Here is a 23,628-nt window from a genome sequence, read left to right as displayed (position 1 = left end):
TTGTTTTGTTTGAAAACTCACAATTTAAATAAGCATTTTCAAAGAACCGTGCGATAAAATCATAAATAAAAAATCTCCACTTTTTACAGATTTATTTCCTCTTGTAGCATGAGTTAGCCTTTGGCCAGTCCTTGACTGTTAAGCATAAAAAAGTAAAAAAATATGCCATCCTCAGAAGGACTGCCTCATAAAAATACAATGGACACAGAGTTTCTCCTCTAATTAAAATGATCTCACAGGGATCGGGGTGATCTGAGGATATTCTAATTAAAAGAAACATAATTGATGTCTCTGGTATATGAGCTAATTTCAGTGGCTTTCCATCACGATTGATAGAAGAGGGGGGACATTGAGTTTTGCATTGATAAAAGTATCGGTTATCTCTCTGCTCCTGATTCATTTTGAAAACATGAAAGCCTCTCAGATAGCCACATAATTAAACAGCTATTTTGGGCCATTCAATTTAAACTTGCGTTTGGTTGTGCCCTTGTAGAGGCCCTAAAATTGCTTTGTCTCAGCGCTGTCTTTGACTGTGACGACCGTTTAAGGAAATCTAGTCACAGTGGAACAGCAGATCTCACTGAAATGAGCGTCTCAGAATTAATGATTTGCCTTTGATCCGGCCTGGCCAATGGAGGAGTACCTTTTGTCCTGGAATAAATGACTTCCTCATACTGCGGATGATTTATGAATTATTAAGACTATGCAAAAAGTCTGACTGACTGATATGACTTCTTTAACACTTTCCAAAGAATTCAAAGGCTTAAAATACAAAAAAATTCTGAACACTGGATAAAAATAATCATGAGGTTTTATAAAGAACATCCGCCTAGTTTGGTTGTCTTCTACGATAACCCTTATCTGTACTTGGATTCATTTTCAGAGTTTGTACTTCAAAACAGCTCACACTTATCATAATTTACTTAAATTTATCGTACATATGAATGTTACATAAATCTTTGTATTTAACTGCAATTCAACAGTTCTTTTTAATTTGGAGGAACAATTTAGCAAGTTCAATAAATTATAAAAATGAGAATTTGCTGCACAAGCTATTTCTTGTGCAGCTAATGAGTTTATTTTCTTAAACTCATAAAGGCTGAATAAGGTAAACATACAAGATAATATATATACATAAATAAACTTAATGCTTGTTTGTTTAGTCATTTTGGAGTTTCATTAATTTATTCTAGTTCGATCATTCTGTATTCCTTAGTCTCTTTCTTTGATTAGATCAGTCTTGTTTCTGTTTTACTTCAGTTCAGTTATTCTTAGTGTTGCTAGTTGTTTATTTCTTGTCCCTAGTTATTCTAGTTTAATTATGTTTCTCAATTCTAGTTATTCTTTAGTGTTAGACTTATTTCCTGTTCCCCAGTGTACTCTCCCCTGCCCCCTGACGTTTCTCTCTCCCTCTCCTCTGTCTGACTCCTGCTCTCCCCTCACACCTGCAAACCATCAAACACCGTAGAAACAGTCTACATCTTTGTTTAGTGTTCAACCTCCCCAGTATTTAAGCACCGTATCCTCAGTCACTCCTTGCCAGTTCCTCTCATCTACTCTTGTTATTCTTCCTCTCTGTTCCCTGCAGTCCCCCCAGATTTATGTTTGTGTTTCTTTTTGGCTTCTTTGGTTTTTCTGTAAGTTTGTTCTTTTTTTTTTATTTGTTTGGTTAAAATCACAAAAACTCCATTTGATGTTTCCGCCTGCTGCATTTGGGTCCTCTCTACAAACATTCATCATAACACCTACACCAACAACAAGACATTTACCTAAATGCTAGTGGGGCTACATGAGATGTTTGGAAATGTATAAATATGTGCAAGGTTGAAACTGAAAATGTATTTAAATTAAACATGTGCACCAAGTTCCTGTGCAGTTGTATAGTGGCTCACCATTTTCCTCAGGAAAAAAAGGGTTCAATAAAAGTGCAAAAATAACTAACATTTAAACCCAGGATGAATGTCTAACTTTCTGACTGGCACTGTGTATTATGAAGCCTCACTGTTTTGTTTAAATAGGTAAGAGAGATTGCTTTAACTTTTAGATATTTCAAAGAAAAACACCCAGTTGGATAGACTTTCTTAGAGAAAACCGTTAAGAGCTTCAGGTGATTGACATATTTACTCCTTCAGCAAAGTCCTCCACCACATGCCTCTCTCTCTGTGACTGCCCTCAGTGTCTCCTCATCCTGTCAAGAATGGGCTGAGAGAGGCTAGAGATTAGGGGCTTATACTGTATTGGAAAAGACGAATAATCTCGCAGACGCCATATCTTTTTTCATAAACTCTAAGGCAAAAAGACCATCCACCTGCCTGACAAACTGACTTACTCATTGATAAAACACCACCAAAGTTAAGGTACATCAGATTGAAAGAGCTGACTTTAAATAACAGTTTAGGAGCATACCACTTTTCAACACCTCGGGTCATTATTGTGGATAACTGCAATAACTGGGAGCTCTAATCCTGGCCTGAAGCACTCTCTCTTCCAATGCCACATGACTGATTGTACTTATAGATGTGAGATGGTTTTGAAATGCTCTTTCTTATTTCTTTAAAAATTCCTCACAGAGTATCCAGTAAAACTCACTAAAATCACAATCAGAGGTATGCTGTTACAGTCTTTGTTTAATAGCAGGTAGAGCTGGGTGACATGGAAACAATAAGTAAAGGGGTTCTAAACTGGGTCAATTTTGAGCTTGTATGTAACCAGCTTGTATTTCCGCACAGGTCCGACTGTCTTAGGTTACAAGTGGGGATAAAATCTGTTTGTATCCCTGTAATAATGAGGATTAAATAAGCTTTCTCTTTGATATTTTGTGTTTGCTTCAAAAAGGCGGAAACTAAACCAAAATTGAGGAGTGGTGTGAATCATTTTTAAAGGCCTTGTAAATTGTTGGACAAAAATGCTGCTTTGATCAGTAAAACATTACTCTGAGGTTTCACTCCATCTTTCTGTCGCTGGGATTTCAATGTCTGAAATTTCCCTCTTTGAATCCCTGACAGAAATGGGTGTGATATGGAGGGACGTAACACAGGCAAACACTAGTAAATGTAGTTAGAAACAGGTCCAGTGTGTTTGTAGGAAAACCTGGAATTTTGTACAACTTTACACAAAAACAGACAAACATAACAGCATAGGACACAAACAAAATAACTTATTTTAACAGCCAGATTACAAAAGACTGATAATTCCTGTGAGGCTCAGTCCAGCAAATACTCCTTGTGATGTATTGACTAGACTGTTGGTCCTACAAGCACATTTTCAAGTTACTTGTTGAGAACCAGTTAAAGAGGAAAAGTCTTATCAGAAGAGGGCAGGCCACCTTACATCAAATAGAAAGCCTTTCTGTCTTTCATGTTTTACTCCTTAAAAAATGAGTTAGAATGCATTCACCTTCTTCCAAACTTTGTCTTCTGCAGTTCCCAGGAGAGGACAAGGTGGACTTCCTACCTCTTAGTGACTTACACCTTTACAACAAACCCTTTTTAAGTTATCTCTTCCTCAGAAAATGCACTTATAAGATTTATTTGATGGAAAAGAAATAAGGGTTTACTTCTATACCCAGAGCATGGCTGCCCGGTTCACTCTTGGAAGGGCTTTTGTTTGCCAGGAAGGTGTCAGAAATGTGCCGTTAGGATGCTGGCAACTTTTGAAACAGATGACAGGCTTTGCATGCGTTGCCATATACATGCCGCGAGAGATTATATTCGAACACTCCTTATTTCCCAGTTGCCCTGGAAACGAAGTGTCACATGCAATTCATAATATATGGCTTGTTTACCTGTGGTGTATGGCACTGATTCCTTTAATATAGTGCTTAAAATAGTTTAAAATTTAGCGTGCTCAGTAAGCCCTCTTATTACGTATGCTGAAACGCTTGGGATTTGTCTGCACATAGAACCAGAAGCAAAGCAAGAACTTACTGTGAACTGCACAAGCAGCTGGGAAATAATACCTGACTTAGATGTCTTATTAAAAAGACTTCCTGTTTTTTTGACGTACTTCTAGTGTATTGTATATTCTGATATATGTATTTTTAAAACTAAAAAGGCAAGAAGTTTTGAATAAATCATAAGTCTTAGACACAGCTGACACATTGCTGTACATGAACGTATGTTTCAGCAGCAAAATGTCAGCTGTGCAGCAGGTTAACTCAGTGTAATAGGTGTAATAAAAAATGTGCAACACACTTGAATGGCTGCCACAAGAGATACAAAGATTTCTTACTAACATTGTAACATGACGTAAAGCTAAAAAAGCTGATTTTTAAAATTTTCCCTCTTTTAGCTATTCCTGCCAATTAAGTTTAGCCTCTATTAGAATATAGATGCTACTAAATTCGTACTTTAGCCAGAAGTGCAATTTTTGTTTCACTATTTATCTGACCAGTGCCCCCTTTGGTTATTGTTCCATTTGGCCATTTGTATTGTAATTCCTTAAAACTAGTTTTTTGATCTTGGCCACCAAGATGACACTCAGGTCTTTACGATTAAATACTTTTGTACATTATTTTTGCCAGGTGAAAATAATATTTGCGTCTAAATGCGACCCTGTTTAAAACATTTTAATACAGTTCCTACTGTTTTCGTGGAACCATTTCCATACTTGTGGATCAGAATTTATGGATTTTGTAAATCACATTGTCTTGTCTTTCCTATTTTAAAGAGTGGTTAAGAGAAGAGGTTACATTTAATACATTTCTGAAATAATTTTGATCAGGGGCAATAATTGTGGCAATGCTGATTTTAAACTAAAACTGTTATTACTGCAAAAACAGGGACATATTTTCAGGCTTTATTTTATCAGAGGCAGCAATAGTTGTGGAGGACATTGCTCTTTATATCTATCTCCTCAATACTCTATGATTTTACCTTGTATCACACACCACTAACAGAAGAAACACACTTGAATCAAATTAACAGTTTTTTTGTGTGCCATCTGTTAAATGCAATACCCAGAGAATGACATTGCTACATAAAACACAATTTTGACCTTTTGGGGATTATCTTACTTTAATTAAAAATGACATTGTTCTGCTTTCAGAACAAAATAATATGAAGACAAAGCCTCCCTGCTGTTTAAATATTTATTTCACCTTAACTCTACCAGTCTGACATGTGTAAAGTTAGTTATTACTAATGGGTTCAACACCCATTTACAATGGGTAAATATGTATTAGCATATTTACAGCTAATACAAAACTCAATTGTAGACACACACAGTAGCAGAAATTATGAGCATAGGTTTCATAAAAGCAGTGACACTAAGGACAAATGGTTACTGTAGCTGAATTAAAACAATGTCAGATATACATGAGGGAGTCTGTTTGTCAGTTTTTATTTACCCTCATTGTTCCTTCCAGAGGAACAGAGGTTGTAAAGTTAAATTGATCCCCCCAGGACCCTGACAGCTTTTGCCTTCCCACACATTACAGATAATGGAATAATTCACTTGCCCTTGAGCCCCCTTGCCGCGCATCCATACAGAACTTCTCATTGGGCTGCCAGCAAATTGAATGATCCTACTTTCCATAAAAAGGTAATGGACTCCTTCAGATGGCCCTCTAAATAACTGGGACGAAAGGGGAGGTGATATGAACCAATTTATTATCTGACTTTGAAGAAGGTGCTCATGGAGGGTAAGGTTACTCTCTCATTGATCACCGGTTTCCCTCCATAGGGAAATGATTATTTTGCACCAACAAGGACTCAGGTCACCTCCAGTCATGCAGGGGTTTTTTTTTTTTACATTCAGACCTCTTCAGTTTAAATCTTTCAGAGTAGGCATAATTAAAATTAAAGCACTTACTTTTCTTTCCCTCAAAAATCTGTGAAGAAATTAAAAGGTTCAAAAAGCACACTGGTAAAATCTTTTACCTGAATGACTTCACACCTTTTCCATTTTACCCTGGAGAGAACAAGTTCCTATTCGGTCAATTGTGATGAACGGTGGGGCTTTTTTATGTCACGACAACCTGCACTAAACATATTGTGCAGGGTCCTACACTGTTAAAATAATGATGCTGGGCTGCAACACAAATCTCCCTGTTAATTGAGAGGGGAGACAGATGATAAGGTGTCCATCTGGCGCACATTTCTATTTACTGCCAGCTTGAAGCTGAGAAAAATAAGAATGTTTTACAAAGAGGGATAAATGCAAATAAAATGAAATGACAATAAAACATAAATTTAAAGATATATTCATGGGCTAATTTAGGTAAGAAGTCGATTACTTTCATAACTACCAGATTATGAATAATGAATAATGAATTCAACATTTGTCATTTTAGGCTACCTTATGCACAACACATTTAATCTTATGATGCTTTACAAGACAGGTAAGCAAGTCAGAGATCGAGACCCTCCACCTCCTCGCAGAGCAGAAGAAATGCACCTGGTCAAAAACAACCAATCAGAGCCAGGCAGAGGGTCTGAGTGCTGTCAATCATGCTGGTGTATGCAAAACTAAATATGGAGAAGCACTTTTGTGTTTCAGGGAAACTGTTCATCTGCCATCGTGCTAACTCGTCTGAACATTCATGGCAAACTTTAGTGTGATGAACCAGCTGTATCATAGCAGAAAGAAAGCAATGGGGTGTGAGCAGCACATACAAAAGGGTGGCTAATGATGCTATAACCCTCCTGCTGTCCAGAGAAAGGAGTCAGAGGAGCTCCATTTTCACACATTATCTGTCCCATAGTATAGTAATAAACATCTTTTTAAAGTTAGATGCTGCAACTTTAACTAAAAACTTGTGCATGATGTGTCTTAAAGTGTCTTAAGCTGATTTTTAAAGGAATAAACAAATTCAGCCTCATAGACAGACAGTCAGGGCGTTCCACAGCAGGTGATGATGTATAACCCAGGTAATAAACATATGCTTCATATGTTCCTTTAAGCATAATAACATCTATTGATCATATTACAGACAGACAGCCAAGACACATTTGGTCATCAGGTTTGAAAAATATAAACAAACAAATGCAATTCCTATCCAGAAAAAAACAATTCAATCAATAAAAGCAACCCAGTGATATAGACAGATTTAAATCCAATTACATAAATTTTAATCCAAAAATGCAGGATATATCTTTTTCAAAAATCTATATTTTTACTGTTTTTAGCCAGATGGAGTGAAGCAAGTAAAGATTTGCCTAGATATAGTTAAATGTTTGATGGTACATTGCAGGTTTATTTTGTACAAGCTAAAGGCCTATCTTAAGATCACATGAAGCATCAAGGCAGCCAGCAGCTCCCACACTGATTAGCATCAAGGGGGAGAAGTGGGCTGAGGCAGAGAAAGTCAGCGGGAGTCTTGATTGCTCTCTCCTGCTGCCGCATTCTTCTTTTTTTAAGATGATTATGTTAGACGTGAATGCCTGGTTGTGATGTTGAAAATTGATGTATCAATGTACCAACTCCTCCAGAGATGTTTTTCATGAACAAATCCATACGTCCACAATTGTATGGAGTGGGTGGAATGAAAATACATGTTCCAAATTTTACTGTCGGCATTCTTTCTGCGCATAAATCATACACACAGTGTGGAGACATGATGTGTTGACTAATGTATGTTAGTACTACATATTTTCTTGGAGAGAATGCATTGAGACAGAGAGAAACATTTGCAAGCAAAACCTCAGAACAAGAAGGAGAAATAAAAACCAGTGTGAGGCCATGTCATCATTTGGAGAGGATGTGGGAGGAGGTCCTGACTCTGCAGGCAGCAAGCAACGCTCTGGAACACAACACGGAAACTCAGCTTCTCGGATTGAATTCAAATAGACGGAGATAAGAAGGAGAAAGCAACCCAAAAACAAAGTCGAACAACCCCAGAGGCCTGATTCAAGCAAATGAAGAGAGGGGGGGGATTCAGCTGGTTGGCTAGCAGTACACAGAGTCACATTTTTAGTATCAAAATGGAGGTTGATGTGCTGGATCTCTGCTGAATACTGAGCTTCCATCTGTCAGTGAAGCACACCTGATAGGTGGCAAGCAGAGAACAGAGAGGAGAACAGAAAGAGCAATCATGGGGATCTGTCACCTGTTCATGTCTTTTGTGCCAGAACAAGCACAGAAATGCAGAAAACACAGTGTGAACTTTACAGATGATTACAAAAAACGATTACCTAGAAATTGCTCTGTTATGTTGTGCAAATCCACCAGACTAAATAAAGCGTCTGAGGGCCAATTCTAACTTGTCCCATAAAATCAATTCTTTCAATTTGTCTTATTTTGCTGAGAGATATTTGAGTAATTTAAATGAGCTAATGTGTATTAATGCTTATAAAACATAGTTGAGAGAATATATTGTGAAGTTTACAAGTTGCACTGTAAAGATTTCTTAGAAAAAGACAAACAGTGTTGTACACTTTATTTGCCTTTTTTCTATTTTGTTACATTTCCTTTTTTAGTGCGTTTCTTAATTTGGGCCATGATTTCGTGGACCTTTAAGTTTACAATAAAATACAATTTATGAGCTTTACCTTTCAGAACTTGTCAGGAAGCTAAATAGTGACTGCCATCAAAGTTTTTGGAAAGTATCAGCTTGATTCCAAAAGGAACTTGGCAAGTTCTGAAAGTAACCTTTAAGTTCAGGAAAGCACCTGGTTCCAGAAATTTATGAGAAAAGCCTCATAAATTTCCATCAACATTTCAAAGAAAGGAATATATTAGTTCCTAGAAGGTTCCAGAAAGTAGACAACGAGTTTGAGACAAATACACAAAACGTTTGTAAAAATACACAGTAAGTTAGTGAAATTTTAATTTTTACTTTTACTGAATTCAAGATAAAGGAAGCTTCAAGTATTGCTGCTGATCCCCAGATCTGTAAAGCTTCACAAAGCTAAACCTAAATAATCCATTTGAGTTCACTTGACTCTTTCTACTATGTTCCAGATGGAACTTGAGAAATGTAAAGATAACACACGCGTTGTGAATAATTTATGTGAAAAACCAAACGATTCGCAGTTTCAAAAGCAAAGGGATGATTTGGAAGAGTTTCATCTTCCTCTCACAGTTTTTGTTAATTACCTGAACTCATGTGAAAGTTTCCTCTCTTCCACTCCAGCAGCGACGTGCAGATTGTCCCATTCAGCAATGCTACCTGTCAGGGCCGGCAGCAAACCCAACGTGTTTATTGACACAAATTAAGGTGGAGCCCTGGCAGCTCATTAAGCCAGAGGAGGGAGACTGAAATGGCGAAGCAATGGGTCCCAATCTGTTTGCCCGTTGAGGTCCTTGCATTCAGACAGGTGTGCAGAGAAACCATTTAGTTAACGCCAGAAATTATTCCCTCAGAGCAACTACATGGAAATGTGATGGGGGATAATTGGAGGCTGGAGTTAGAAACGGCAGCTCAGGAGGTCCTTAATACACAGAGATGTGGCTGCTGGTCTGTCAAAGCAGATTTTAAATTAGCTTCAGTGTCATGGAAAAAGTTATTTACAGTTTATTTTGCAGTTGCTGGAAATATTGCTTGTTTAATTGGCTGATTAAGTCACATCCAGATGGCAGTTTTATACCCTGCCTGTACTCCCAATTAATTGGGAGAGGTGTGCTGCAAAAGTTGATACTATTTGTTTAGTTTCTAGAAAAAAAAATAAAAATTCTGTCCTAATTTCACATTTTCAATTAAGCAGCAGAAACGTCTAATTCTGAACCCATCTGTCAGCTGCCTGTTTGACAAATGACACAGGAATTTATTCAGATTTGTTTTTCCACAGCAACAACATGGCGACCAATCCAGCTTTAGACTTCATCATTTAGGTGTCCAGGAACTTTCTACCAGCCACGGAGTTGAGACCAAAACATCTTCCCAATATAGTTTTCAGGCTAATTAATCACTAGGTGCATTATGATTTTATTTCTAGCTACATTATACTTTTGCTATCTGCAGTAGTCTTCTTCAGTGATCTCCTTCACGTGGAAAGAAGATTTAAATGTGCGGCTCATGAGCTGTTAATTATACCCAACTATCTCACTCCTACACACACTCACACCTAACTTCACACTCAGTTCAGAAACAGGGAAATTGATGTACATGTAAGATTTATGATACAAAAAAACAGCAGTAAAAGCTCTTGGCGACATGTGGGGAAATATAGATCATGTTAGTTGTTCTTAGTTTATAAAGTTCAACCAAAGATCATTAAAATGACACTACTTAAAGTGAAAGCATTGAAATGAAGGCAATGAAGTGTTGGCAGAGATACTAATTAAGCATTTGGCAGGAATTTTGTTTCTATTTGTACATGTTTTTGTTTATTGGATGTTGTTAAAATTCTTGTCATATGCCCAGCTGCTGCTGACTCCTCTGTTTGGTGTGAAAGATAAGCAACAACCTACAGGAAATGCTGTCATCTTGTTTGGAAAAGCAAGCAGCACCCTCTAATTATCTCCCGCCACAGCTATATTTATGTATTTCGCACGTTAAAATCAAACAAGACGCTTTACCCTTATAATGCATTCTTCCCAGCAGCAATGTATCATATGAAGATGTTTTTATATTTGCTAACATACATCATTATTCCTTCCTGCTTGCTCTCCCGCTGCTTTGTGCCTGTAGTGGCTCCTGTAATGAGCCACAGTGCAAACAGCACTTGTAAATCTGAGCACTCACACTGTGGATGTGATTTAATTTTTAGCTCTACAGAGACAAGGCAAACACCGACAGCTGCCAGTGAAATCCAGCAGGTTTGCCCAAGTCAAGTGAAGCTCTTTGGCTGTAATTCACTGGCTAAAAGCATAGGATTTATTTTCTTAAGGGGTTCATCTCCTACTTGACGTGTGCAATTCTCCTATATATAACTAGCACTCTGGGAGTAGTGCGCTCTTATTTAAATCAATTAACCTGCTCACTAACCACAAATATTAGAAAATCCCAGTCAGTCTGGTGTGATTTAATACTTAATTTCAAGTACTGACTTAAAAAACAAATTCAACAAATTCATTTGTTGTCTTTGAAAGTGATTGCTGCCAAGCGGAGACTGCTTTAATTTGATTGATGTGTGGTTCACCAAGCCGTGGATTTGGTTGTAATTACTCTTTGTGCTCACCGTGATAAGGAAATTAATCAAGCCATTATGTTGCTCCCAGTTTATCATCAGGACACAATAATTGAATAAACCAATCTCACTTGTCTTCAAAGTCACTCCTGATTGTGGCGTACTGCAACTAGTGGAAGGTAAAAAGATGAAGATCCCAAGCATATTTCACAAAGAGATGATTCAACCATCTCTATGTGACACGGGGTTGTTATTAATTTAAAATTTTTAGAACATTTAATAGGTTTTCTTCATAAATCTCTACAGTAAGAATATAAAACAAAACTAGATTGTCTTACTTTATCTCCAAAGACTCATACAGCCCAAATCCTAAGACAGTGTAAAGACAAATGCGATGCTTCTCATACTCTGAGGGTTGCTGCTATTTCCTCTTGTCCTAAAATATATCAGTGAAACTACAGACCACCTTTGACCACAAGATATCAGAGCAGAGGAAGGGGTGTTGAGTTTGAAAAGGTCAGATGTATATGCTGCAGCTTGACAGCACAGCATTAAAGTGCACTGTAAAATGCTCCAGTAGCCAAAGTAACAAAGAGGCAATAAAGTGTTGTTTCTTCTGGGGATTTGTTAAAAGTCTCTAACAAGCGTTCTGTACTGACTAGAGAGGATCCGGTTTGTTCTTTTCTATTTTAAAGCTGAATACAAAATTCTGCATCATTTTAAAAAAAGATTCAGCTTTTTTCAATCTCGTGTTATAAATATTACCATGTCCCCATTTCTTTTAAGACTGTTTGTTAAGCCCCAGCAGAGAAGAAGTAACCTTAATTCCCAAACCACGCCTAACCCTCCATGTTTAACAAACTTAGCGCCCAAACTGCAAAGTTTTAGAGAAGCTTGTTCCATATCAATTAATCTATTCCAGGAAAAATACCAGTCTGGTTGTACTATAATTGAGGACAAAGAAGAAAAGAAGAAGAAAAGGTCCCAGTACTACATCCTGAGGTGACCCATACGATAAGCCCTTTGCAGTCGTCATGATCTGTTTTCAAAAACAACTTTTCTGCTGGAACGAGAAAAGTGAAAGCACTTTACCCGTTGCTTCCTGGAGCTGGATCATCAAAGTACTATTTGATATTTTATCAAAATCAGATGTGAGAAACTACCAGAACCACTACTGTGAGTTTCCCAATGTCACCTGGGATCATATTATACATCATATATAGAGAAAAGTAGAAACTTTTCAGTAAATTACTTCATCTTTACTGAAGTAAAGCAGACTGAAACTTTGAGATAGCAGACTGAAACTTGTCAAAGATTTCTTGTGAGCTCCACTCAGAAATACCTGAGCTGGGATTTGAACTTTTTACCAAGAGGCAACAGCCTTAACAGCCACTCTGTAGCCTTCAAAATGGTTACCAGTTTCTAAATGTCAAGCATTGATACTAAAGCATGTTTTGACACCTACTGACATTTTTCACAAGATCTGAAGATAATCTTAATAATCTTGTGGTTGACTCTTTTAGTCAGATGCTTAATTGATTGCCTCTGCTTAATTGCAGCACTCTGTTCTTCCTTGAGCTGAATGACTGTAATAAAATCTCTTAACTTGTAATCAATTGCATTTGACCTAAAAGCATCCACTTTAATGTCACACTAAATTATTTCAACAGATTTTGAGACCCAGCAAAGTGAGAGATGTGTCTCATTTTCCTTGTGTTGCTTTAATTACACGCGTCCTTTTAGCAGTGATGAAGTTGTTCTTTACTTTAATCTGGAACTTGGACAAACATTCTGACTGTAATTTAAAGCTATTTGACTTGGGACCACCCAGTTGGGGGTTTTAATTGTGGTTGTAGATCATCTCTTTCCCTAGTAATTATCTCAACTATCATCACTCCTATAATAACGATGATCAATTGTTCCACATCTCCCTGACAGGGATAATGAAAAGTTTATTAGCCTCCCTCAACCTCACACAAGTGGCTGGGGAATACTTAACTTACCACTGGAAGTGAAGAAAAAGAAATATGTGCATCAGTTCTTCACTTTTAGCGTCTTAACATGAATCCTTCCTAAATCTCCACAGCTCGTTCTTCATTGTCTGACGCTGGAGGTGCGACAAGTCTATAAATACGTAGCTATGTTTATTCGGATAACTTGGCAACCTTTTTTGAATAATTAGCTTGTTAGACTGAGGAACACTCTACTGCGTATAGCAATGTTTAAGTAAAAGAGTCATCATTTGTTTTGTGTTTTTTGGATGAACTAGTCATCAAGTTTAAATTGGTTTATAATCTGCATATTATTTGGAAATTTTACTAAAAGAAAATAGATCACAGGATTCAGTTCAGATGATAAATTTTCCACCGTGTGAGATCTGATTCATCCAGAGCCAGATGTTCTTTTTGTGCTGTCGCTTCACCGTTGGTTGTATTGATCCTTTCTGGTGCGTTTCCTGACTTGTTTGCCACAGTTTGTTATTCACTTGCTCTCATGGGCCTGAGGAGTCTTGACTACCTCAATCAGGGCAATGGAGCACCTGTGTGGATGCCATGGCAACCAGGATAACAGAGACACAAACTTGAATGGATTTCCGAATGCTGGATCCTGCAGCGAATCCAAGCTTCAGATACTCTTAATTAGCTTTTTATTAGCATTTCTTTTCATTAATCTTAGAAACATCACAAAAAACATTAAAAAAAACCAAGTAATTTTACCTGTATGACGATCAATAAAGAATGAATTAATCTCGCTAATCAATTGTATATCATACATAAGTGTTTTTTATATCCTTTTATATCTTTATACTTTTCTCACATTTGTTTCTATGAAAAAAAATGGCTAAAGTAGTTTTCTATGTATTTGCTAAACAAATTAGATTCTACTGCATCAAAACTTTCTGAGATTTGAAAATTCTAAACTTTTCTAAATTCAACCTTGCACAGATTACAAGGAAATTAATTTAAATTTATTAAATAAGGAATAACAATCAACATGATACCAGATTTAGCCACCAGGGTTATTTTTTATCTGTAGTATCCTGGCAGGTTAAAGGTAAAACAAAAAAAAGAAAGACAGTTGACACACATGCTGACGAACACGTACATCATTTCCAGCAAATAAAAAAAAAAGCTTAGTAATTTTACTAGTTGCAATTATAAAAACAATATCACAACCATATAAAAACATTTAGTAACTCAAATATCTTAATTTAAAACATGAATGCAGTTTTGATTATTTAGAAGCCTTTGTTTAAATGATTTGCTAAATCAGTTCAATGGTGTGATTTTTCTTAATATTCAGGAATCTGTATATTTCATTAAAAGCAGCAGCTGTTTTAACAGCATCAATATTAGTACATTTCTGAAAGCCGAGTGCGAATATTTCCAAAAGGAATAAGAAAACAACCATTTGAAGCAATCAGATATCCTACAAAATGAAAAAGGTTCTTATTTTTTATTAACATGGAATAATAAAAGGGGTAAAACCTTTAGAGAACATATTTAATGGAAATATTTTATACCTATTAATGCTTCAGTAGATTCATATGGGACTGATAATAAAATCTTCAACCTTCGACAACTGAAATGTATTGTATTAAATAAATAAGAAAACAAATAACTTTAGGTTTAACTGAAAGTTGATTCATGCAGCACAGGGACATCACACGTTCTAGTGTCAATTGAAAGTGTATGAATATATTTGGCAAAAGTGATGACATGTCAGCACGTTTTGCTAGGTTAGGTGTTAGCGCACACTGAGGTGAAAAATCCCACTCTCTCTGTCCTGTGTGCCGCGTGATTTTGAGCCATCTGTTTTTGTCAGCGTCAGCGGTGAGGGAAGAAGCAGAGAGGAGCATCACACTGGGAGGAGGTGGACTCTGCCCTTGTGACAAAGACTGGAGCAAGAGGAAGTGACAGGATGATCACTTCTCTTTTTTCAAAGAATTCCTCATCACAGAAGGAGGTGTGCTAGTTAAGCGTGACTCATCTTCTGAGAGAAAGGGGTCAAAAAGTCAGAAAGTGGAACGTTTTCCCATGTCTGCACTTTTCCATGCACACATTTCTGTCGAGCTGCATTTCGGCTGCGGATTGGGGCTGACTTGATCCCACAGTCTCACTTTTACCTGCTTCAAGCTGTTTCATGGTAAACAAACCCTGCCCGGATTTTCCAGGATTAGTGTCCACATAATTCTTCCTCATCAAGCGAGCTGTCATTTAATCCGCTCCCTACTTGCATTCGTTTAAAGCCTTTTTGTCAGCTACGTGCTTCGCATTGACCCCTCCGATACCTCTAGCTGCTTGAGAGACTGGAGGAAGTGGATGTATAAAATATGGTGTGCGAATGAGGGAGAGGTGAAAGAAAGGGATTTGCTGAACAGATACAAAAAAGTGTTTATGGCTTTGAAAGGCTCATGGTATAAACATCTAAGGCCAGATTGAAGGGGCAAACATTTGTTGTTGTTGAAATTGATTTCATTTGAAGTCATCAACTGCTACTCCTAAACTAGTCGCAAATAACAAAAAAGCAGAAAGAAGTCAAATAAAAGGAGAAACCTTTGGGTCACTTTCCATTCTGTCTTTATTCAGCTACACAAAGCAAACCTGTCTCAGCAAATGTTTTGCCTTTTCTTCTTCTGTGTCAAGATAATTGTGTGTATATTGTCCAGATGTTCACAGGAAGCAAGCAGCTTTTATTTCTACTGGCTCTAACATAATTAAACATCTTCATGCAGAACAAACAAAGACGTCCACATTCAATTAAACCTCCCCCCTGTAATGCTAACAGCACTTTTAACAGTAAATCAGAAAAGATTTAAAATAGTGTTTTATTGTTCTTTCATAGCTGCTATTATGATGAGCTGGAAAAAAAAAAAGTATTTTAAAGGAAGTGAAACAAATCGGTGTGGAGCTGTTCCACGCACTGATATTCACTAAAATCAAATAAAACAGTTTTCAAGATGATTAATTCCACGGTCCCATTTTTCCCAGTATTGTGGAAAAACTAACAGGAATATTCAATATTATAGAATATTATCGTTACAGTTTTATGCGAACTAAATTAATCAAATTTAAATGCTAACAGAGTATGTGAGGAGAAAAGATTGTAGACAATATTTCTCTCAAAAGTATTTATTAATGAGTGGTGCAGTAAGTTATACCAGTGTGGAGAGGCTGGAATAAAGCGTGTCTTCTTCACTTTTTTGAGTTGATTAATTTTTTAATTCTTGCTAGGTAATTATTGTCAATTACAACTAATTTGGCTTAAAACTCTGAGGAGTTACAACATCTTTTAATTTTCCTTTGGGACTAATAAGTATATTTGAATTTAATCTTTCTGGAGAAATGTGATAATCTTAATTCCTTGGGATTTCCTAGAAGCAGCTAACTAGCTTGCTAGCTCTGTAGCTAGCTAGCCGGCTGGCTGGCTGGCTGGCTGGCTGGCTGGCTGGCTGGCTGGCTGGCTGGCTGGATGGATGGATGTTTAATGGTTTGCAAATAGGATTTTAAAATCTTTAATACAACTTTTTTTTAGATCATGAGATTAAAAAAAACATACCTGCAGATTTTATTATCTGAAAAATGCATTGCAATAATAGTCAACATTACCAAGCTCATTACAGAACTAGGGTGAAACATTTAAAACTGTTTGTTGGCTGAAATACAATATTCATTAGCAGGTTTTCAAATGAGGTTATTTTATTTCTTTGTAAATAGCTGTTTGTGCTACAATGTTTCCAGTCAATGCCTCCAAATAAATAGCACTCCATTCCACTCATTTAATCTTAAGTTATTTTCTTTCAGCTTGTTGTACTAATTGTCACATCCATTTTCAGAAAAATACAGTGAAAAACGAGGAGGCGATTTAACTTAAATATATTGCATTAATTGGTCACAACTAGTCAAATTAAGTTTATTCAAGTTAATTTATTAAGTTATCATTGTAAACAAATGTAAATAAATTAAGTTTGTAAAGTTTCTTACAACCAATTAACATGTTTTTTTGAAGTTGGATCTCCATTCTTTTTTCAGGGTACTTTAGAGCATATGTTCAATAAATTATTATTCAGATACTTATTTATACCTTCTTTAAATACTTATGTTATCTACTTAAACACATTTTTATCATTTCAGACGTTTATTTGCTCCTACAAGGAGAAATTTGTCCTATCACCATTTTATTTAAAGGTTGTCTTCCTCATCAGCCTCCTTGATCAGACTAATCATCCTTCTGGTGGCTGTCTTATCTCCCCTAACACCTTCCCCACACTGGATCATGTCGAAGCACGCAGTCTGCCATTTTACATTATTAGATCCCTGTCAGGGGGCACTTCCTCTGACTCTGAGAGGCCCCCGAAAATGAAGGCGAGGAAGATAGATAGCGACGGCTCCTGCCTGCTCGGTGCGGCGGGAAGTGGAGGAGACGGTGCTGATGGACTAATCTCTTGCTCTGATTATCTTCTCATTACAATCAGACTGAAGTCACTCGCCGAAGAGGAGAATTTGTAATTACCGTCAAATCTCTCGCGACTAAAACAGAGAATGTTTATCAGGGCTTTAACTGCGGGCCCACATCAAATAACTCAATTTATCAAATCATTTGTGGATGAACATTGTTTGTGGAAGGGTTGTTGCAGTAATACGTAGAAGCAGGAAATAATTTGTTTTACCTTACTTTGATTTTTGATACATTTAGTAAGAATTTGCAAACTCCATGCAAAAAGCAACCATCTGGGATTCAAACCCAGAACCCAGAAAGGTAGCATTTCTAACAACTGTTACATCATGCATTCAGCTAAACCACTGAAACTACAAAAAAAGGGGGCAGGGCGTGGAATATTTAATGATTTTACTTTGCTAGCTAAAGAAAACCTGCTGTCCAAATATTGTTTTTTGCTATGTTTGATTAAAAAAAAAAAAAACATAGTAGAGACGTGAAGAATTTAATCTATTGCTACAACTTGCGTCACCTCTACCTGGAAACAAAAAACAAAAATACTTAAATGTCAAGGCAGCTGAAGCATGTACATTACTACATTTCAACTGACGTATCAGTTTGACTTGCAAATGACCTCAGTTTTTCCTGGAGATTAGCTTCCAGCAGGAGAAGGTGGGGACTAAAACATATGGCTAGTAAACTGGAGGGATTAACTATTACCAAGCAAGCTAAATCCTCTTTTTCACTGTTGTCTGATATAAGCTTTAGGCTTGTGGAGACTAAGAAAAACCCCACAAATGTTGACATTTTGCTGAAGCGCAAAGAAAAAATGTTTCTGTCTAAATGTGTCTGTTCTTTCTTTTTTTTTTCTTTTCTGTTTCCTGTGCAGCTCAGAAACAACAACATCCTACCAGCCGCTTCAGACAGACGATCGGAAAGCTGCTGACATGAGGGTGGACAGCGCAGACAGGAACGGCTGCATCAAAGGAAGTGGACGTAAACACCACAGTCACCGCAGGGCCAGAATGTGAGTTAGTCTCTGTGCTCTCACTGATGCTAAAATGAAATGCTTCAAAAATCATCAAGAGGGTTTCCTAAGCTCAAACAACAAGCGCTGGGGAAAAGATAAGAGGACTTAGAAATCAATCCATGTTAAAGACGTAGGAGTTTTGATGAGAGAGACGCGAAGCTGGTGATGAATGGTAGGGGTTTGTTTTTGTTTTTCTGCTTTGCTTTTGTAGATCACAGTGCTTATGATAAACCACTTCTGCAGATCCACAGAATTTCTTCAGGGCCCGACTCTAAGTGAGAAAAAGCAGAATAATCTCTATATTCTGGTGGATTGAAACATAAAAGTCTTATCAGGTCGACCCCGAAGGACACAAAGAAAGAATCTGGTGTCAAACTTTACTGTGCATCATTAGGATTTTCTTTTAGGGAAATCTTAACCTGGAAGGCTCATTTTCTTTTTCCTTTAGTTTCTTCTTCTTTTAATCAGAGGTAAGGACCTCTTCATTAATATAAAAGCTTCAAAGCATTTGCAGCAGCACAGCAGGAGGAACATTGAGATGTGTGAAGCACATTTGAGGTTGCATCAGTAACAAAGCTCAGTGAATTTTATCCTGCAGCAACTGTTGGTATTAAAATTTTACAATGAATAAAACACAGAGATATGCAGGCGTCTGATAATAAAGTTTCTCTCGTATGCGTTTAAATAACTAAGAGTTATTTGGCATAACCCCAAAAGTATGAGGAAAAAACTTTTTCCAGCTTCTGCTCCTCTTAAAAATGCGACTTAACAGTTTTTTTTCTTGAAGCCTTTTTTTATTTTTGTTTTCTTTTATACTTGGCACCTTCAGCTGCCTAATGCAATAGCTCTGCGGTGCATCCATTTTGGCTGAAAAGTGGTCCCAGTGGGCCTTGACTTCTTCGAAAGCCTCCACTATGAAACACTGTGGGAATTAACACTTTTCTCTGTGTGATTCTGTGTGATTTATACCAATGTGATTGATGTGTTTTCATGTATGCTTTTCACACTTCAAAACTGCCTTTTGACTAAAGGAAAAGTGAACAATGATAAATTCAGCATGTGGTGTTGGTGCTTTGAATATGTGAAGAGAAAAAAAAACTAGACATAATTAATTCAACTGCATGAATATACATTTTGAAAGTGTATAACACTTCTCAGTATGTATTTCTGGTGTTATTTTATAATCATACTGCTGCTGTATATCAAAGACGTTTAGATATTTCTAACGTTCTTTTACACTTGCTAACTTTATCTCTCACTAGTTTTTTGGGGTATAGTTGTATTTGAATTGTTTGGTGTATGTTGTGTTTGTGTCCGGGGACTGCAGTTGAAAAATAGTTAACATTGTTTCTGTCAAAATAATAACAAAAAATATTAAAATGCCTCCTAAACCAGAAAACCATACAATATAACTGGATTTAACAAGGTTTTCACATGCTTTGAAGCTTATAATTTAACAATGGTCGGATTACAATATTGGTTTATTATTATTGTATTTAATTCAATTCACTATGTTAGCGTTTCCATTTCTGAACAATGTCTAAACAGCTCAAAGACACCTGGTTAATTTGGCAAATATTTGGTTTAAAAGTGAAATTTTATTTAAATCTCTAGAAATGGTTCATGTTTCATGGTAAAATCAGAAAATGTTTCGCAGAAATGATTCGTTGTGGGTGTTACAAATTCCTTGTATGTAAACAGACGTTAGTGGGAGTTTTATTTAATATTATCACCAAGGAGAAACCAAATGACTGCTAAATTTTCCAGAGTTTCTGAGACAAAAACAGACACTATACATCAAAATTAAATTATAAAATAGCAACATTTTGGGGAGAAAATATATGCCTAAGCCAGTCTAAGTCATACACCATGTCACAGTATAGCAGCATATAATTCCTGCAACATTACATTTTATCCCTCACACCCTCTACCTCCATTAAATCATGCTCTTCTAATCTTGCATAAGGAGGTTAATTCTTACCCAGTTTACACAGAAAGCCACCATTAACTCCTGCTAAGATCATCTCAATTGAAGGCACAGTATTTACCAGCTAAGTGCACATTATAATGGCTTCTGTGGCCATAAAAGGCCTTTTTGTTAAGAAATATGACTGTGTTCACCTTATCTTTTCGATGACGCATGATTGACAATAATACCAAATCGCAGGCAAAAAAAAACACTTAAAACTAGAACAGTTTTCCAGAAAATTGTTCATACACCCAACTTTTTGTGCAAGTAGCTCTGAAAAATGTCTATTTTTAAGAAAATTACACTTTCTCCTCTTATAAACATTTGTGATTTTACAAAGCTGGATGTAAGGGAAAAGAACTGGGTGCGAAGAGAGAAATGGGATTTTGCGTCATCACCAAATTGTTCCTCTGTGACGTCTGTGTGTTTAAAATTCCTAACAGGTCACAGTTGTGGCTTATTTCACAAACTACTGTGCCTGGTATGAAGGCAGGAAATTGGGCCACATCACTCAGTGTGTAATATCTTTACAATGGCCCCCTATGTGTCCAAAACATACTACTAGAGGAAACAAAATGTTTTAGGGCCATCTTCCATCAACCGTCTGCTGCTCCATTACCAACAACCCAGAAATTACTGGTGGTCTGGAACCCGACTGTTCACTGCGTTCAACCACTAAGAGAAAACATTATGTTTTTCATACACAGCATATCTGGAACAGTTCCATGAAAAATCACGGCCTTGCCTTTTTTTTTTAATGATGTAACCTCTGATTAGTTATTTTTCCACCTGAAAGGGCGTTTTATTTTTTTACAACATTTTCAAACTCAAGGGTTTATATTGTAAAACCTTTCTACAAGCTAAACATTTTTGTAAAATGGAACTCTTTATTAAAGCCTTTAATGTCTCACCACATGATTGTTTTTGTTTTTGTTAAGCAACACATTTTTCATATTGCTTATATGGAGTGACGTGGGGTTTTTGGAGTAGACAATAAGTGTCTAATCTCTAAGAATACAGACAGTTTTCATAAACATAAGGAAATTCTGATCTCATAATCAAAGTGACAGAAAATCAGACTGGAGAAATCCAAAACAGACTTCTTCCAGCTGGGGAATAAAAGGCTCTCCCCATTTATGCGAACATTAACATGGACAATGCTGTAAATCTTCAAATTTAAAAACATTCAAATTAGAATATGGGACAAGATGAGGATATTTTCAGCTTGTCTGATTTTATATTTTAATCTCCTTGTTTTCAGTAGCTATAAGCAGAAATGTTCATAATAACAGAAATAAAAACTTAATCTATATAATGTGTTTCACATAATAAACTGAGTTACTGAACTAAATGAACTTTTGAATCATTTTCTAATCTACTGATATTCACCTGTACATTTGTTTTGATTCTTTTCACCAAATAGCATAGCTGCTTGTGTCCAGTTTTTAAAAACATTACTTCACTCAACAAGCAATCCAAGAGAAATATACATGTTTGTTTTGAAGCTGTGTTTTATTGCTATGTACTGCTCTCTCTCTCTCTCTCTCTATATATATATATATATATATATATATATATATATATATATATATATATATATATATATATATATATATAATGTTTTATAAATCTTCTTTACCAGTTATTTAATGTTTGTCCTACATTTGAAATGTTTTTAATAAACTAAAATTAGATGAAGATGATAATTTAGGTGAATTTATGAAATGCAACACAACATAAATGCATCCAACGTGAAAATCCTGGCAATTAAATGTGCTAATCTAATTATTTTCATTTCTGTCTTAGTGTATTCCAGGGAAAAAACATTACAAAAGTAATTGCACTCTAGTTGAGCTCAGGTAATACTTTGTTTTATCAAAACAAAGCAACTTCTGGATTCAAACTCTACCTCACCTTCTGTAGCCTTGTCCAATAAAAAAATAGACTTTTAAAAAATAAAGTTAAGTGAGGAAAAACTAAAATAGTCTAAAGTGAATAAACTGAACCTTTACCTGATCCCTTTTCAGAAGCCAGTTCCCCAACAAACACATAGACATAATAATTATTATTTCTAAATTTACAGTCACAGTATTCCCTTTTATGGCTCTCCTAATTGCTCAGAGCGAACTACTCTGGACATCTATATGTGTTGCTTAAACACCTGCAGCCAGCACTGCACAGCTCACCACTTCACAACCATTTGTAAATTTGTCCAACAACAACCTGCCTTTCTGTTCAAGTCCGTTTCCTAAGCCTGTTAGTCTATGATGCATTAAAAATAATAGAGGGAAAAACTTAATTTAATTTATAATTGGGTGTAATAATAAATCTGTGTGTATATTCATACATTGGACATCTCTTGTGGCGTTATAAAAAAATAAAAGGAGATATAAGTTTTTCTTTTTCCACCAATGCCTTTGACTGCAAGGTGGCAGGTTCACTGGCTAAAGTCTCCGGGAAGCACTGCAGAAGAATCATGCTTTTCCCAAAAGCTTTTACAAATAGTGCATGATTAATACTGTGTTTGTGTTTTTTTATTTATGTTTTTCAATGGCTAATTAACTACATAAATTTCCAAACCCTTTGTCTCAATAACAAAGTGCTGCCAGAAAGAAACGTCATCTGTTGGGAAAAGCACTTTCTCTTCGGATTGTTATCTTGCTAATTGGATCGCAGCAGCTCAACTCAGCGGAGAAATCAAACATTAGTTATAAAATTAAACTGATTTTCGCTTCTTCTAAAGACAGCATGTCAGATTTAATGAGCAAATATTAGGCAGGTTTCAGGGAAAGCGTACACTCGGCATTTCAGAATGCCTTATAAAAAGAACCGAGGTAGAGAAAATCACATTAAAGACCAGAAATACACCAAAGAAACAACAATATTTAAACACTTTATTCTCCTGTTTTTAAGGAGTTTCTGCACATATTTTCAGGAAAATTGTATTGTGGAGTAGAAACTACATGATGTATTGCCTTGTTTCATTTTTTTCGTAATCATATCTCTGGTGACCTGAGGAGTCTACAGTACATTTCAAACCTGAATTATAATTAAATCACTTTACAAACAAGAAGCCAGTGTTGTAATTTAAGGATTGGGATTATTTCCTGCTGCTGGCCAAAACTCTGCTGGCATTATTTTGATCAGCTGCAGGTGCCTGATTGATTTTCTACAGAAAGCAG

General features: G+C 36.3%; 1 protein-coding gene across 1 annotated transcript in view; it reads left to right on the top strand.

Moving 5' to 3' along the window:
- Positions 1–23,628, top strand: part of srrm4 (serine/arginine repetitive matrix 4) — a 60,520-nt gene that overhangs the window by 14,744 nt on the left and 22,148 nt on the right. The window contains exon 2 of the mRNA XM_005803858.3: positions 18,337–18,474. Coding sequence (XP_005803915.2) covers positions 18,337–18,474 — 138 coding nt within the window. The remainder of the gene's footprint in view (positions 1–18,336; positions 18,475–23,628) is intronic.

Source organism: Xiphophorus maculatus, chromosome 12, assembly GCF_002775205.1.
Source record: "Xiphophorus maculatus strain JP 163 A chromosome 12, X_maculatus-5.0-male, whole genome shotgun sequence".
Lineage (NCBI taxonomy): Eukaryota > Metazoa > Chordata > Actinopteri > Cyprinodontiformes > Poeciliidae > Xiphophorus > Xiphophorus maculatus.
The sequence above is the reverse complement of the archived record's forward strand: the minus strand, read 5'-3'. Positions and strand labels throughout refer to the sequence as shown.